Raw genomic sequence first — 19,094 nt, forward strand, 5'->3', positions numbered from 1 at the left:
AAGACTTTATTACGAAAGTGATTTCAAATTAAACATTACGCAGCAACATCTTAGAGCAGGAGAAAACACTTTCAAAAGTTTCTGAAGGGGGGAAAATTCTTGGGTACTTTTTTTTTTTTTTTTTTTGATGTGTCAGTATATCTATCGGACAGTGCTTAATTTACATGGAGCTTATGGGACATCCACCCATGCACTTTTCAATTTTATGTGAATTTTTTAATTCGTAGCATACTTGCTATTTACACATTAAGTTCTGAAGATTATAGAGCTGAAATTTGTTAGAAATTAAACCTCTCCTTGGGGTTTTAGATGGTGCAGATTGTGCGTCATTGCGATTCTTTCCGTTTTGGGAGATATGCTATCTCTGAGGGACGGGGGGAAGGGGGGCATCCATGTTCTTAGATAATCCTACCTGTTTATAGAAAAATTGAAGGGATCAAGTAAACATTTTTCAGTAGTCTTAATTTTGTATTTAATTTCGAGTGTATAACTCTTCTAGGCCTACAGCTCCTGAGTTAGAGGTGTCAACGAGGAAAGTGGGTTTTGACTAAATTTGTGGGGGGGGGGGAGGTATTCTTTTTAAAAATAAGTTAGCACAAATATTCAAAGCATTTCCACAGAAGCCATTATAAATGCTTCTTGAAGATACAGTGTGGAATTGGCAAACGTCCAGTTAAAACGAGTCTATCTGAATGAGAGAGAAAAATAATAGTTTGATGCATGAGTTCCGCTTACATGTGGATGAGAGTGCTTAATTTAGATGCTAAACATACATCTTCAAACGCTGACATCCCTAAAAACTAAACGATACATCCACTTCCGCCTGTAAACCGGATGTTTGCCTTTCCATACAATCCCTTAAAATGGAAAAAAGCGCATCGAATTTTAAAACAGGTGATTTTTACTTGTTTAATTTTTTTTTTTATAACTTTGTATAGAGACAAATTAAGAAATTTTGTCTTTTTTACCCTTTAAACTGGGGTGCCCTCCTTGGGGGAGCCATGGCGTGCAACATTGAAATTTTTATGGGGGGGAGAGTTGTTTTGAAAGGTATTTCCCCCCTTTTAAAGGGGGGGGGGCACCCCTGCTTTAAACCTGTCCTTGAGGTTATCTAGAGTCCCTATATTCATTAACGTTTTTTTGCGATATTCCGAAAATGTTGTCATACATCGAAAATATTTAGTTCTACTTAGGTATTTCTAGTTACATATTTTGTAATCACATTATCCCCTTTTTAGACCAAAGAAGCTGATCTTCATTTAAAATTAGGACCATTTAATTTTAGAAGTCATAACATTTTAATTAACAGGTCATTTTCTACTTTGTTTTCTTCGTGGAGCTTTCTTTCACTTTCTGCTGAAAGTAAAATGATAAATATGTAATATCAAAGTGTAATACAGCTCATTACTGCAAATTTTAACAGTAAATAATTAAATTTTTTAAATAAAAAGCAACAGCAAATAGTAGGGAAAATGCAGAAAAGCCTCTAGAAGTTTCTCTTTCATGAATAGAAAACATAAGTATTTAATAATCTCAAATTGGCAACAAAAAGGCGTTGTAAATGAAAATAGAAGTTTTTCGAGCAACAGCTGAAAGTAGTTCCGGTGTTTTTCCTTTTGAGTTTCGTCCTGAAATTAAATTTGTATCGATCTGAATCCTCAAGAAAAATGTGATCACTATGTGTGCAGGTTGTTGAGTTATAATTTTGTGTGCGGCTGATCGAAACGCAAAGTAAGTGGTTGTGATAAGAGGTTTCGTAACAATGCATCCAAGTATGAACAACTAGACTTACGGCATGAAAAGACGCTCCAGTTAACATTTAGAATGTATAGTTTTGAGGGAGAGTTTCGAAGGAGGCCTCAGCAATCCCTGGGGGGTGCGAGTCGGGCAGTCGCGAGGGAAGAACTGCTCAAGAAGGCGCAAGTCGAGCGCAATCAGAGGGAGGAGAAGCGTCGAATCGTGCAGTCTGCCATCACCATTCAATCTTTCGTCAGGGGCTCCTTCTCGAGGCAAAGAGAAAAGCGAATAAGTCGCGCGGAATTCGACGAGACACTCAAAAGTCAAAACTCCAGCGATGACCTCCTCCACTACCAAGTCGGCAAGTTATTGCATTTCTACAACGAGCTTGAAGACGTCAACCGATTGAACTTTGTGCTGCAATCTTTCTTGAAAGACTCGAAGAATATCATCTGCCTGTGCGTCACTCAGCCTGCTCGCTGGCTGCACAAGCTGAAGCAGTTGCTGTTGCTGAATGTGAGATATCTCAAGAACTGTGTCAGTCCAACAACCAACATCTCGCTCTCCCTTCGATTCATCGAGGTGTTCACCGCGAACGAGACCTACTTGAACCTGAACCAGAAATGCATGGACCTCAAAGTGGATTTGGACGTGAATATGGCGTCGAAGATCCTGGAGAACGTTTGGGACTTCGTCGTCAGGCGGAACTACTTCGCCGTCTTACGTCTGGTCCTGGAGAATCGCGTTCCCGATTCGCTGCTGTCTTCTGCCAGGCCCCCCACCCCCCTCGCCTCCACCCTGCTCGACCTCTTCTGCCGACCCCTGATGGTCAACAGCGACAAGAAACTCTATTTCCTGCAGATTCTCCTCCAGGACGTGTTCACCGAAGAGTTCTCGCCCCAGATCAGCTGTTTCCTGCTTCCTGCCTTGTCCAAGCACGAAAACGCGATATCCGTGGATACCTTGCTGACGGCGATTTACCGAGACAACCTCATCTTCAGCTTCAGGGCAACCCCTTATCTGCTGTACACGTTCATGTACATAATCAACAAGCAGGCGTACAGCCTGACCGAACAGCAGAGTGCCGAGTATCTGATCTGCCTGCAGTCCCTCTTGCAGTGTGTGCCCTTGAGGAAGCAGAGGTCGGAGGACTGCGACTCTGACGACGGGGAGATGGTCGTCGAGGGCAACGAGATGCAGTCCCGAGTCCAGGAGGAGATCATCAACATGGTGAACGACGTCAACCACGTCAACATGATAGTGAGCGTGCTCGAAGACGAGAAGGCCTTCAACCAGTGCGTCATCGCCATTTGCTGGCTGTGCCACTTGCTGCTGAATCACCAGAAAGTGGCGATCCTCAACTACCGCTTGCTGTATACTTTGGCGTTCAAGCCCGCTTTCTTTAGACTCATGTGGAGGTCCGTGGTGGGGATCACCGCCCCTTCGGAATACGGAAGCACCCCCCTGCTGCAGGCGATCAGTCTGGGCGTCTTCTCGATGTCTTCCATCCAGGAGACTCTGATGCTGCAGCTGACGGTCTTTTGTTCGCTGCTGAACCGCTTGCTTTCCACGCTCCACGACATCGAATTCTACGACCAGAACTCGAGCGGGATCAAGATGATGCCCTTCAGCCTGCCGGAGATGGCCAACATCAGCGCGACCTTGAAAGACGTCTGCATGGGACTGATAGAGCTGGCCTATCCAGACAAGAAGTCCAGCTTCAACCTGGATTCGCTGAAGGGCAAGGGCTGGAAGGGTGCGGACCGGAACTTCCCCGAAGTGAAGAGGCTGGACCGGCTCTTCAGGGCCGTGGTCTCGCTGCTCAGGCAGCTGTATTCCCGAGACTGCAGGCAGAAGTTCTGTCCCGACGGCACGTGGGTCGCCAGGCAGTATCCGGTCTTCCTCGACCGGGTCGCAGACATGTATTTCGCCGACAGCAGGGGACGCTGGTCGCGGCCCTTCGTCGATCCGCCGGATTCGACCGGGGAGCCTCCGGAAGAGAAGAGGCCTCCCCCCTCGGCGGTCGAGGCCAGGCAGCTGGCGGTCCTGAGGGAGTTCCCCTTCGCGATCCGGTTCCGGGATCGGTACAGGCTGTTCCTCTCCCTGATCGTCAAGGACAAGCAGGACAACCAGGGGGAGCTGGCCAACTTCCAGCTGGGCCCCCAGATCAGGATCACGATCCGGAGGAACTTCATCTACGAGGACGCGTCCACGTCCCTGTCCTACCAGAGCGAGCCCAACATCAAGATGCGGATTCTGGTCCAGCTGGTCAACGCGGTCGGCCTGGACGAGGCCGGGATCGACGGGGGCGGCGTGTTCCGGGAGTTCCTCAACGAGCTGCTGAAGAACTGCTTCGACCCCAACCGCGGTTTCTTCAAGACCACCAACGACCGACTACTGTACCCCAACCCGAACGTGCAGCGGGTGGTGCCCGACTTCGGCAGGCACTACTACTTCATCGGTCGCATGCTGGGCAAAGCCATCTATGAAAACATGCTGGTGGAACTACCTCTGGCCGGGTTTTTTCTGGCAAAAATCCTGTCCAGGCAGACGTCCGACGTGGATATTCATCACCTGGCTTCCCTGGACCCGGTCATGTACCGCAACCTGCTCTACCTGAAGACCTACGACGGTAATTCTTTCATGTGACGAATATATTATTGCACTGTCTGGGGGTGTCCACAGGGGGGATTTTGACACAAGTCGCGCCATCTAAATTTTTTGCGAGGATTTTAATTTTTTTCTTTATTTATTTAAATTTATTTATTGATTTATTTTTAGTTTAAGTTACTTATTTTATTTTATTCTATTTATATTTTATTTCATTTATTTATTTAGTTTGTGTGTCTGTGTGTGCATATGTCCTTGGCATAGCACAGAACCTTTCTAATAAAATAATAATTAAAAATAAATAAATTAATACAAATATTTAAAAAAAAAAAAAAAAAGCAGCTGCAAAATAAAAAAGGAAAATAAGGTTGAGGAAAATTAGAGGGTGTGTGTGTGTGTGGGGGGGGGGGGAGAATTGCACCATTGACCTTGGGGGGGGGGGGGCATTACCGATTTACAAGTTCATGTGAGGTCATTTCTAGCATAGTGATTTTTACTTTCTTCTTACTAAATTATCACCAGTTAGAGAACGTCATATATAACTAAATAGAATATTTAAAAAATATCATTATTTCTGCAATCCAATTTTTTTTCAAAATTCATAAAAATATGATTATTGAGGTCTCAACTTGAAATTTTGCACAAACAAAGATAAAATACACAAAAAAATTTGAGAATTTTGAAAAACAAAAAAAAAATTCTGTGTGTTCTCTGAGAAATTTAAATTTAAATTTCATTTAAAAAAATTAAAATGCTTATAAAATTAGTCATACTGTATATATCATGTTAAACAGCAACTAATATACTTTAAAATACTTTTCACTAAATCTTTCTATTTATATTTAGTGCTGAGTTATCGTCTATTTTATGTTCAAGCATCCATGAAAAAAAGGGGTTTTTCGAAAAATCAAAGTCTCATGAATAAAAAAATGAAAGAAATAAAAATCTAAAAATTTGGACTTTTGATTACCTCAAAGGGGGGCCAAATTTCAAAGATATACAAAAATGTGAGGGAAAATACTTTCGATCACTGGACATAGAATCAATGACTGACCATAATTATTTTTAAGTTTGTCCCCAGCAATTGATGTCATTCCCTCACAACAGTCCAATTCCTTCCTACAATCACAACGAAATAAATTTTTTTCGGCAAAAAGTATCATAATTTACGGTTGGAAACCCAGAAAAATATTGCAACATATTTGGGTTTTTAATTTGTCTGCAATTATTATTCGAAATCTATATGAAAGCATAAAATTAGAGAAGGGTTTTTGCATCTGTCAGTCACTCACATTTGTCTTTACCATAAAATAAAATAATGCATGAAAACCAGGGTTGGTATTTTGTCCACTTTTTTGTAAAAATTCCGGGACGCTGGAAGAAATTGAACAAAACTGGACGAAATGAAAAAACTGTTCATCCATACATAAATTTATTGTTATGGTGTAATAAAATTAGTTTATAATTCTAATACATTATATATTATGAATCAATCATTTAATTTAAATAGAATGATTGTTAACTTTAAAATTTAGTAAATTCAAAAAAAAAAAAAAATAATAATAATAATAATAATTACTCATTGTCATTGGTGCAACTAATTTTAGATCATAATTTATTTAAAAGCTAATAAAATTTAACAATGTGAATAAGCTACTGGGTGTGATTACACTATTATGTATTACAATAAAAAAATAAATAAATAAATAAACTCGATGGAATAGTTAAATGAAATGCTTGGAGACATACATACAAAATGAAGATTTATAGACTAAAAACCAGGGTTGGCAGGATTGGACCCAATTGGGTTGAACGCAGTGGGTTTTTTTGAAAAAATCCATTTAAAAAAACTCATTATTTCGCTCACTTTTGGGTTTTTTTAAAATTTTCCGAGAAGTTTTTTAAAAATTAATTAATTTAAATACTTTCACAATTTAAACTTCTTTTTTATTTGTTCTTCACCACAGACAATGGATATAAAAAATGAATTTTGAACTTTAATGTATTTCTTAACTCTTAACAGCACTAAAAAAAACACTTCAAAGATTTTAACGTTTTTCTTTAACTGGTCAATAAATAACTCAAATTATCTTGACTAAGTCCTGTTACGTCTGATTTTCTCAATATTTGTAGACTATACAGAGGAAACTATTCTAGCTAGCTAAAAGGCTTTCATGTGAATTATTTTCTGCAAACCAACAAGTCACAAATCTCGAATAAACAAGGTATATTTTTTAGAAATTAACAGGTTTTCAAACGGTTGGACAGAAAACAGAAAAAGGATGTAGAGTATTTTCATTATCTTACGAAAAAGTTTAATATTTGTTACTCTGTACACAGAAATAGAAAAACAGGCAACATAAAATTCAAAGAAATGTCTTAATTAAGCTGGAATTCAGTAAAAAGGGATTTAAACTACTTGAGGTTCTACAGTAGTTTTGCATAACAAAATGAAATACAATAAAGTAAAATGCAAAAAAAATGTAGTAATTACAAACGAACAATAGATTTTATCACTCGAGAAGTAACTCTGCCTTAACTGTTGGTAGTCATAAAAACTAAAAAATCTGAAACTTCACCATTCTTTGGTTTTGTTGTCTTTTTTACTTTTCTTCAGAAAAGGCTGAATTTTCCAGCTTTTTTTACCCCAAGACAATTTTTGTGCTTTGTCCATATAGTTACGATACAATATGCTACAACCCCACATTTTCCCTAAAAAAAGACAAAAAAACCCATATTTCTTTTAAAAAACCCAGCTTTAGTTGGGTTTTTTTGGGTTTTATTGAAAAAAGCCCAAAAAACCCTGGGTCCATGGGCTTTTTAAAAAAAACCCGGATTTTTGCCAACCCTGCTAAAAACGTTTAACTGTTTTATGTTTTTCGAGTTCATTGATGTCACCTCATAGTAAAATATTTATGTACTCTGCATGTTTTTATGGAAATTAATGTCATACAAATTTCTACTTTTGTACGGTTATGGGTACTCGGAACAGTGTACTGGAAGAGACTATAATGAACAAGGGGGTAGATGGCTTTAAAATGGCCATTAATCTTCATTGGGGACTTATACATTGACTAGGAACAGCCTAGCTGGCAGACTTAGATGAAATGAAAAGCTTTCTCCAAACACAAATCCTAACTGGAAAATTTCTGCAAATAATTTTTTTGCCTAACTCACCCTTGAATAGAGAACTGAATTTATATTCAAATATGAAAGAGAAAAAAAGGTGCTTTAAATCATTTTTTTTTTATAACGTATAGCGTATGCTTATTTTTCACCAACTGAAAAAAACTACCAAAATCATTATTTTTTTTTCACAATGTGATTTAAAAGGCTTCAACAGAAATAAACTGGGATTTTTAAAAAAATTTCCTTACATTTTTTTTTTAAATTAACGTTAGCAGTAATGAAAAAATTTTTTGCGAACGCCGTTTGCCTATATTATGCAAGACTACTTGTTGGGTTCAGAATATGTTGCTGATCATCACATTTTTATTTGTATTACAAGAACAGATTTCACTTCATGTCAACATTTCCTTTATTAGTATCTAGTAGTCCCCCCCCCCCCTTTTTTTTAAATATTACTTTTAATGTTTTGAGACTCCAACCTTTAAAGACTTTTGTTTCTACTTTTTAATTTCATAAATTAAAATATTATGGGCTATAAACCTCCACATCACAGATAAACATAAAAATGTACAGCTGATGTGTTTGTTTTTATAAATGCTTTTACATGCATTATAACTTATTAACAGATCTTAATTTTTTTCATTTTCACTTTAAAATTTTTTTCATTTTCACTTTAAAATATTTTTCAATCAATTGCTTATATACATATTTATGTGTTCTATTTTTACATTAAAATATTACTTGAGTAGGAAGAATCTATATAATTACTTATTATTTTCAATACTATAATTATTATCATTTTTAAATTTCAAACTTGTAACTAAAAACTTTCAGTTTACTGAAAAAGTGGACAAAATGACATTTTGTCTGGGACGGTTTTTTCCGGAGTGGACAAAATAAGACAACCCTGACAAAAACTGCATGATCTTAAGTTGTCTAGTTTGAGAATATTTGATGCGAAGAAACGGAAATATCAGCTAGGCATAACTACAAAAAATCCAATTTTAATGAATTTGTCATTCCCTCATTGGTGAGGGAATGATGGTTAGTGAGTTTATAATGCTGAGGGTATAATGCTATTCAAAAAAATTTTTTGTTTTAACAGGACCAATATTTTTTTTCCATAAAGCCCTTACATATATCAATCTCTATTAAAGATTTCAGCTGATTCCTCCTTCTTGAATTTTTTTGAACTTAATAAGCTCAAAATGACTGATTTTATGAGAATGACTCATCTATTAAGAAGAAATATAGAAATATAAAACAACATTTGTTGATTTAAAATCAAGTACCTTACCACCTAAAGAGCCCCTTTTTAGCTCTGGCCATATGCTTTCATTTTGTCATTTTAAATTAATTTTTTTAAACTTCAATTGGTTATATGAAAAAGTATGGTTATGTACTCTGATGCAGTTTTTTGATTTTTAGAGTTTTTAAAATGATGTGCTGTGAGCAGATTTTACATTAAAAAAAGATTTTTTTTTTTGTAAAATCATTGTTTTTTTTTTAAATTCAGAAAAAACATCTGGTGTAGATCCACCTAATTGCAAAATTTAATCTAAATACAAAACTAAATACTTATTTTTAATGCTAATTATGTGCATGAGAAAAATCAGGTTAAAATGTATCGTGTTATATCGAAACCGTGTTATACGAGACTTAGAAATAATGTAAATCAAGGGACGTGTACTGTGTTATATCGAATCCAAGTTTCATAAACACGAAGTAAAGACTTATTAGAGTTAGCGATCATTAACAGAATGCATTAAACAAAAATGAAATTCTATCTTTTTTAAACATAACCTTCAAGTTATATCCAAACCATGAAATATTAAATTCAACTTTCGTACCGGTGTGATATTGAAACTGTGTTGTAGAAGCAGTAGCGTAGCTAGGGAGGGGCGGTCCCCCCCAAAAGTGCACCCGGGGCGGTCCGCCCCGGGTGCACTTTTTGGGGGTGGCAATTTCAAACTTTTGAAGCGAAAAAATTTAATGCGTTTCCGAATAAGTAAATCATGCTTTTGATCTTTCTAGAATAAAAAAAAGGTCTTTGAATTCTAAGGTTGTGGTACAACTATAATAATAAAATTGTAACAACGACTAAAGTCGTTGTTTGACGACAACATTTTTAGGACGTCATTTTCAAAAAGTTTCATAAGGAGGCGGGAAAACCATCTGACTTCCCAACATTTTTGGAAATAGTTGGAAATTTATGCCGGTCAAAGATAGCCTACATTGCGTTTTTGAAACTTTGGCATTAGAAAATTTCTAGATAGTCCACTTTAAAACGTCATCGAAGATAGATAAAAGTCGATTTCAAGTGTGAAAATATTTCGGAGGGAAAATCCGGTCATTGTTGGAGTTAGGGGGTCGGGGGGCTTACACCACTAGCTGCAGCCTACATTTACGTGTTTTTCAGTTCAGTTGAAAAGCTTTCCAGACAGCGCCGCTGAACCTTCCTCAATATCTTTATGTATCCATAGATAGCATAAAATTGCTTTTTTAAGACTTCAATTTCGGTAAATTTCCTTGAAAAGTCCCAACCCCCTAACGTCACTAAAAAAAAGCATAAAACTGATTTTAATTTTGAAAAAAAAAAAAAAAAAAAGAATCTGGGAGGAGTTTAAAGCTTCTTATCTATAAGCATTTCCAAAATTGCTTTAAATTCCAAATTTTGACTTAACTTTTTGAATTTTTCGGTGGGGCTCTGAATTCCTTTTTTTATTCTTCTGGAAGAAAAATATGAAGGAAAATCTTATTAAAACACTTTTGAATCTTTAGTTTATTAACTTTTTTTTAACGTGTAGAAGTACTGTGTTATACGTCCAGCGCCGTGTCCAAGGGGAGGGTTTTAGGGGTTAAACCCCTCCCTTAAGGAAAAAATAAGCAAAATGAAGAAAATGCATATTTGACTTAAATTTACTTTAATGAGAAAGTTTGCGTTCAGCGTTTTTAATTTTATTTTAATTTTCTCTCTGAAGTTTTTTGTGATTTACAACTGCTAAAGCCTTACAAACTGATGTAATATTTCGAAAAAAGTATGGCGGACGAACCGCTGAATGATCTACCAATGCAAAGAAAGAATATTGTTTATTGTAAGGGAATTTGGCATATGTTACATCTATGAAGATGCATTAGTGATTGTGCTTGGCTATGTAATTTGCATCTGCAAAGAGCTCTTTCTTGTTTAGTTTATTAAGCATTATTTCAGAACATAACAACCTGATATACATTCTACATTATAAAAGAATTTGTGAAGAGTTTTTAATACTCATGGCAATATACTACATAGTAAACAGATTTAATTAAAAAGAAGCAAGCAAAGTTTGATTGAAGCGAATCTGTGAAACGAAGGAATACTTTGGTAACTTGTACAGCTAGAGGTATCCTTCAAGAATACAGCAGTCTTTACATGTGAATAAACGCCATACTGGGATCGGCAATTTGTCGTAAAACTAAAAGCTGTAAGGGGGTTGAATTCTCCCCCCCTACTGGTAAGATTAAAACCCCTCCCTTTATGAAAATCTGGACACGGGCCTGTATACGTCTGTAGGTGACTTTATTTTTCTTCTCCAGGTAACGTGTCGGACCTGGGGCTGGACTTCACGGTCATGAACAGCGAGTTCGGCGAGAACGAGGTGGTCGAGCTGATCCCGGGAGGCGCCGAGATCCCGGTGACCGAGAGCAACCGCATCAACTACATCCACCTGATGGCCGACTTCAAGCTCAACCGGCAGATCAAGGCCCAGTGCCAGGCCTTCAAGGAGGGCCTGGCCAACGTCATCGACATGGAGTGGCTCTACATGTTCGACCCCAACGAGCTCCAGGTCCTGATATCGGGAGCCCAGACGGCCATCGACATCGACGACCTTCGCAACCACACGACCTACTCCGGCGGATTCTCCGCGAGCCATCCCGTGATCCGTGCCTTCTGGAAGGTCGTGGAAGGGTTCGACGAGATGAGGCGCCGCCAGCTGCTGAAGTTCGTGACCAGCTGCTCGAGGGGCCCCCTCTTGGGGTTCAGGGACTTGTCCCCCCCACTTCTGCATCCAGAGCGCGGGGAGGGAGCTGCGCCTGCCCACGTCCTCCACCTGCATGAACCTCCTGAAGCTGCCGGAGTTCGACAGCGAGGACCTGCTCAAGGTGAAGCTGATCTACGCCATGGAGTCCGGCGCCGGGTTCGAGCTGAGCTGATGTGGCGCCGGTTCTTATTCGTAGGTTACGTAATGATGAATGCAGCTTTGGCCAATGACCACGCGGGGGGATATCGTTGCATTTCCGTGACGTATTCACCGATACAAAAATATTCATGTCTAGTATCGGCTTTTTTTAATCGTCTCGATTCAGGTTGCTGTTGCAGGTAAATGAAGACCTTCATACACACAAAAAATAAAGTTTGAAAAAAAAAAAAAAAAGTTTTTAAAGAAATAAAAGTTACTACATTTAAAGGGGTATTGTGTGAAATCATTCAAAGTAATTTATATGGTAACAGGGACGGATCCAGAAAATGTTCAAGGAGGGGGGCGATTTTTTAGGTATTGAAATTTCAATTTCTAAAAATTTTCGGGGGACTGTAATCGCTTTCCTTTACAACATCAAAAGTGTCCTATAGTTGTGTTTCTTTCGAAATACTCGTTGTGTTTCTTCTGAAAATATCCCGGAGTAAGCCCTTGAACCTATCTCTTAATATCATCTAATGTCTAAATTGAGGTTTTGGAACTTCAATTTTGAAAACAATCCTGTAGCTCGGCCCCCCAGAGTAATGAGAGATGGGCTACCATTGCGTTTTCAAAACTTCAGTTCCAGAAGAATTCCGGGAAAGATCTCCCTTTTCTATTAGCACCATCAAAGGTTATGTACAATTGAAGTTTTTAGAACTTTTAATATTAAAAATACATCCCGAAGAAAGTTCCTGAATATCACTCAAGGAGAGGCGATCGCCCTCATCACCCCTCCCTTGCATCCATCCTTGTATGGTAACAAATCTACAATAAATGCAGTCAAACCTGTGTAAGTTTACCGTTTTAGGTTCACTTTGCTGGTCAATTCATAAAAGGTAATGACAATTTTTTTTTTTGTACCTGGCAAAATTGATCAGCTTACAAGGGTGGTCAACTTTAGGAGTTTTTGAATAGCAATGAACTTGCTGCTTAGTGTTTCAATCTCTTGAGGGGTGCGGAAGCGGACACTTGATCATGGAAAGTGATAAAATGATGTATTTTTTACATTCTGCAGTTCCTTTTTTTTGGGCAAAATTCTTTCTTGTTAAAATCGAAAACGTGGCGCCCCTGCATTTGATGTTGTGAAATTATTTCCTTTAATAGGCAAACTTCTTCATTCACATACTGTTAGAATCACAAAAATTTAAAGAACAAATGGAAAAAAAAAGTTAAAATATTTTTATTTTGTTCAAAGATCTATTTTTGTTTTCTAAATCTTAATCACTACATTTTTTTGACTTCATCTATCAAGAATATATCTTCTTTCATCTTATTTAATTTTTACCTTTATCGGAGAAAATACTTAATAACTTCCTCTATATAGAGGAATTCATTTATGTTTAGATCATTTATTTCATTAAGTCAGGGGCGTAGCTAAGGGGGGGGTTTTGGGGACAAAACCCCCCCCGAAAAGTTAGTCTCAAAAAAAAGAGAAAAAGAAGAGAGAAGAGAAAGAAAAAAAAAAGAAGAAAAGGAAAAAATTCCAAGCGATTATACACACACACACACACACACACATATAATATATATATATATATATATATATATATATATATATATATATATATATATATATATATATATATATAGTATATATATATTTATATGTATATATATATTTATTTATATATTTATATATATATATGTATATATATATATATATATGTATATATATGTATATATATATATTATGTATATATGTATATATATATATATATATATATATATATAAAAGAAGTAACCCCCCCCCCCGAAAGTCGGGTCTAGCTACGCCACTGCATTAAGTGCAAGTTTTTGTAGCACTTTTTGTGTCCTTGATAGCTGATTTATGTTTGAAGAAGGTTAAAAATAATGAGTAAGGTACAAAAGGAAAATCTCTTCTAGCAAAGTTATTTTTTCATTTTTATTGTTGAAAAAATATACAAGTGTTCCAACGGGAGAGATTAATATTTATAACATTACACAAGTCGAGGACTACAATTCATAATTTAGAGTGGTGAGAAAGAGAGAGAGATTCCTTTAGATTTAAGTTTGGGGGGAAATCACTGTTTTTTGAAAGAAAAGGATAGCAGCAATATTATTTGACTGTTTCAACACCCATAATGTAAGACTTATTGCTCAATTTCATGTGTTTGCCACAACTTAAACCAAAATCTTAAAAACTGAAAACTTTTATTTCACTGAATTTACACAAATATTTCAAAGTATAAAAAACCTTTTAAATCCTAATCAAATATAAAATTCTGTTCCTAGAAGGATAGCATCTAAGAGACTCGGTATTTAACGATTTTAGTGATTCATTTCGTGAGAAGTAGTCAAGTTTTCAAAGAACCAATTTAAGTAATGTAAAAAAATTTTGATCCACTCCTTCAAATTAATGTTAAATACTTTGAAATTGAAAATTTTTGCTTCCTGAAAAAAAGATTGCTTGTTTTACTAAAAAAGTATTCTAAACAAAATTTAACAGAGCTTTTACGGGAATAGTCTTTTCTGCTGTCAAAATGCATATAAGGGTCACCAAAAACAGAGCCTACATGTTTTTTATTTTGAACTCATATTTTTCAAAAATTATTTAAAGCAATAATATCCAAATCAAAATAAAAGTGGATTTCTGCATTTTCCACATAAATATTTTGAATCTACTACAGGCAGTTCCTCTCTATTCTTAAGGAAGGGATCTGAAAAATGTCAACAGGTATCCATCCTGCGTTGATATTTAGTACAAAATGGCTACTTTTTGCTTGTCTACAAGAGCTCAAGGTTCCAGTTTAAGTCATGCAATATAACCTTCGGGACATGTCCCCTTAATGGGCTTATTTGTGATAAAATTTTTACGCTAATGTACATCAGTGTAAATGCTCAATTCCATTTGGAGATTTTGTTCTGTTTGAGGATGATTATGCCTACTAGTGGAAGGAATCACCAGATATACATAACTAATTATGGCCCCCATTGGAGGAGAGGACAAGGCTATGGACAAGCACACAAAGCATGTTTAAGACCAACCATGGCATTCCTGAAGTAGATCTCCTGCTGTTGGTAATGGCGTAAAATACAGTTGAGCCTTGAAAATCTGAAATCTGGATGCTTTTGAACCATTTTTCATCGAAAGGCGTAAGTCGACACTGATCATAAGTTGACTCATGCCCTTTCAACAAAAACAAATTCAATTTTAGTTTTACAAAATTTTAAAAACTTTGTAGCATCTAATTTCCACATTTTTATTGGAACCAAAATCTAAAAAATGCTGTCAATGTCTTAGGCAAAGGGATTTTGTATTGAAAGAAACTATTCTGTCTGAAAAAGAAGTCGATGAAGCTGTTAATAATTGGTAAAATGTTTTAAATAATTTTTCTGAATATTCTTATAATTTAATATTATCTGTTGTGTGTGTGTACGCACACTAAATTTTAATTTATTAGTTCAACGTCTATTCCTACTTGTTTTTTCATTTGAGAATTTGATAGTCACTTATTTTCTCCAATGTTTTTTATGTTGTTTCAATGTCATAAAAATCGTTTATTATTAAGATCCCCAAAATCATAAACCAAAGCGATCCCACAAATTCCTGATTTTTGAGGTTTAACTGTATTTTATTAGCCGATCTTAAATAGAGACCCTTTTTATTGGAACACATTGTAGTTCCCATAAAAATTAATTTCTGCATCTTTCTGAAGCCTGACGAACTGTGTTTTATTTGTGAGGTTTGTCAATAATAATGTATTCTTGGGGAGTTGAATACAAAGTATGGTTTGTATAAAAATAATTATTTGTCGTAATGCCTGTAACAAGACAGATAAAATGGCTTTCTACTTCTGTGATTACGTTTTTTTAATGATCGATCGAGGTCTTTTGTGAATTGTTATTGGCCAAAGTTCTGCATTTACTCCTCCATTTGTATTTTTATATAAAAAAAATCACATGTTTATTACCTATGTTTATCATTGAATATTGATGTTATATGCGAGTCTTTCGGTTATTGGGGTTGCTGGAGGGGAAGTTACGGGGCTTTTTAAAATCATACTTGCCAACTCTACTGTTTTTAACGGGAGACTCCCGTTTTTTGCTTCCATCTCCCGATTTCCCGTTTTTTACGATTTTCTCCCGTTTTTGCAGTTTTTCAGTCAATCATAAAAAAGTTTCACTTTCTTCTCAATAGATGGCGCCCTTTTCTAGTCTACCAATATCAGGAAATAAGAATTTTTCCTATTAATGACTCATTTAGTAAAAATTAATTTTTTGGAATCTTCCCACATTGCATGTTCAACGAAGCACGTGCTTTGCCGAAAATGGCAGCAGATTTCAATCCTTTTGCATCTTGAGAATATTTCAACTATTTTGAAAGTTTGAAGTTATTTTAACATATACTACCTTATAACTACTTATTTTATATATTATTTTCACTATATATTGTTTGTTTTTTTTTTTTTTTGGATTTTACCAAATTTTAGTAATTAAATTTTTGTAGCTACTTTTTGGGTAGAGACTGGGGAATGTACAAAACTTAAAGCAAATTCCTTTGCAGTATATTTTTCTTGTTGCTTCCAATTAGCTCACATCTGCGAAAAATCCCCATTTTACTTTAAATTAACTATTGATGTTATTTAAAAGCATAATTTAATAATTCTGTTGTGCAGATATGTCGCTGGTGAGTCACCTATATACTACTAGTGGAATCTCCTGTTTTTTTTTTCTTTGAAAGTTGGCAAGTATGTAAAATTCACCAAAATCGTCGCCTGTTGTAAATATTTTTTTTCTTGACATTAATCATGTTTTATGGAGAGGTTTTAGATAAATTGTGAATAAGTAAACTTATAAAATCTTTTGATCACTTTTCTATGTAGTTTTTTGTAATGCAAAAGTTGAAAAATACATAAAAGAAATGTGCATATCGCAATAACTTGATCCATAATTTCTTGTGAAATGCAGCAAGTTATTTTACTGTTGCAAAATACAACATTTAAGATTCGTCCTCCGAATGCTCATCTGCAGACATAGGCGGCTGGTGCCCCAAAGAAGTGGGGGGGGTCAAAGAAGGTGCAGGGGTGGCAGGTGGGGGGGCACACACCCTTAAACCTAAATTTTTTTCTTCAAAAATTGGGCAATTGAATTTTCACGTCGTTACTAATGGATTGACCTTCTTCCAAAAATTCAAGAAACGGACTCAAAAAGCGAGATCAGATTGCAACAGAAGATTCCCTCCAAAATCAAAGTTCCATTTTAATTTTTACGAAACAATAACGTGAAAAAAGCATGAAACAAGCACTTAATAAGTCAGTTGTTTCTTTAAACACGTGAACAGATCATCACAATCATTTTTCATTCAAACTTAGAAAAGTGGAGGGGCAAAGTCCCTTTACTGTTGAAAGTGAGAGGGCATTTGCCCCCCTTGCCCCTCGTACGAGCCGCCTATGTCCACAGAATCAAAAAATTGGTGCTTGCATGGAACAAATTCTGAGAGAACTGTTTGCTTATTTAGCAAAAGAAATTGTTTTTGGTGCGTAATTGGCGCTAATGTGTTCTAGATGAGACAAATACATATTTTTCAATAAAAATAAAGAATATCAGGACAAAATATTTTTTATCCGGATGGAATGTCAGGACAATTACGTACTCTGCACTTGTCTACACCGACAATGTCACCGTAACTTCCCCGTTTTCGGTGCAATTTTGAGAATCTTGAGATGTCGGCTCCGATTTCGGAAAACAGTCAGAGCCGAATATCGAGTTGTATTGTAAAATAATTTGGCTCGATTCCAAATGTGGCTAAAAATCCTGATCACCTGAGGTCTCTCGGTTGTATGTTTTTTTAGGTTTGTTTTCAATTTATATAGCATTTTTATGTATAGTGTTTGTCATAATCTTTCCTTTTGTGCAAGAAAGAATGTTCTGCACGGAACTACTACTCTCAAAGTGGTTGCATTTTTGAATTACGACCTCGACCGAATGAATTTCACGATATCATTTTCTGGACCAATGTGGACTGGTTTAGGGAAATAGAATGTGGAACTGAAGGATTTTTAATAAGTGTTTGTTTCCTTCAAGTTTGTTTTTGTAAACTTGTACCAAGAGGGAACCGTTCAATTTGTTAATATTTATTATGTGCATAATATGCATTTTTAAAAGTTAATTGGAGATTGTATGGATGACTTAAATAAACAAACACTGGAAAAGAAAATTTTGACAGCATTTTCTCATTTCCTTTTTCACACAGAAAATTCCGACCAATTGTGCATGATAAACATTACCATAGAATGCTTATAACCAAACCATGGTTATTAGCATTCCATATGTAAAATTTTAAGGGGGGGGGGGCTGATATTTTCCCCATGGTTTAGCAGGATATTTTTTCCCATGGAAGCGGATTTCAGTACAGATTAGAGTTATTAAAGTTTGATATTTTTAATAACTTATTCACATTAATGGCTGGAGAAGAAATGTTTTTACATTTTTGCAAAGAAAAAAGCAAGGAAGTTCTAATTTCTAAAAGGGGCTCGAGCCCCCACCTGCCCCTCTATATCTCCCATGAACCAAACTGTTTATGAGTAGTATATTTGGACTGGAATTTCAGTCATGATGCTCTTGACATACTTGCCAACTCTATGGTTTTTTACGGGAGACTCCCGTTTTTTACGGTTGTCTTCCGTTTTTGCAGTTCTTTTCAGTCAGTCATCAAAAAGTTTCACTTTCTTCTCAACAGATGGCGCCCTTAACAAATCATCTACCAATGTCGGGGAATAAGAATTTTTTCAATTAATAACTCATTTAGTAAAAAAAATTTTTTTGGAAGCTCTCCACATTGCATGTTAAACAAAGCACGTGCTTTGCCGAAAATTGTAGCAGATTTCAATCTTTTTGCATCTTGAAAACATTTCAATTATTTTGAAAGTTTGAAGTTGTTTTAACATGTACTACCCTATACCTACTTATTTTATATTTTATTTTTCCTTATATATTGATTTTTTTTTTTCGAATTTTAGTAATTAAATTTTTGTAGCTACTTTTTTGGTAGAGACCGGGGAATGTACAAAACTTTTCGCAAATTCACTCATTTAGTTTTTCCTTTGCTGTATATTTTTCTTGCTGCTACCAATTAGTTTACATCTGGGAAAAATCCCCATTTCACTTTAAATTTAGTATTTATGTTATTGAAACGCATAATTTAATAATTCTGTTGTGAAGATATGGCGCTGGTGAATCACCTATATAACTCTAGTGGAACCTCTTGTTTTTTTTTTCTTCAAAGGTTGACAAGTATGTCTTGAGTCCTGTACCTAGTGGTAGACAGTAGAACAATGTTTCTTCACCTTTTTGTTTTAACTTGGTTTTCTCCACTTTTCGAATCTGTCTTTTTTATTTCATAAAACCATATGTTTGAACCTGCTAGCATTCACCTTC

The 19,094-nt window shown here is 36.0% G+C and overlaps 1 protein-coding gene across 1 annotated transcript; it reads left to right on the forward strand.

The window, feature by feature from the left end:
* The first annotated feature begins 1,693 nt into the window (after nucleotides 1-1,693).
* On the forward strand, nucleotides 1,694-11,757 carry LOC129232605 (ubiquitin-protein ligase E3C-like). Its single transcript, XM_054866741.1, is given in 3 exon segments — nucleotides 1,694-4,369; nucleotides 11,053-11,510; nucleotides 11,512-11,757. Coding segments are annotated over 3 exon segments (3,162 nt in total). The 5' UTR covers nucleotides 1,694-1,824; the 3' UTR covers nucleotides 11,671-11,757.
* The last annotated feature ends 7,337 nt before the right edge of the window (nucleotides 11,758-19,094 follow it).

The sequence above is a fragment of the Uloborus diversus genome, unplaced genomic scaffold (assembly GCF_026930045.1).
Source record: "Uloborus diversus isolate 005 unplaced genomic scaffold, Udiv.v.3.1 scaffold_13, whole genome shotgun sequence".
Classification (NCBI taxonomy): domain Eukaryota; kingdom Metazoa; phylum Arthropoda; class Arachnida; order Araneae; family Uloboridae; genus Uloborus; species Uloborus diversus.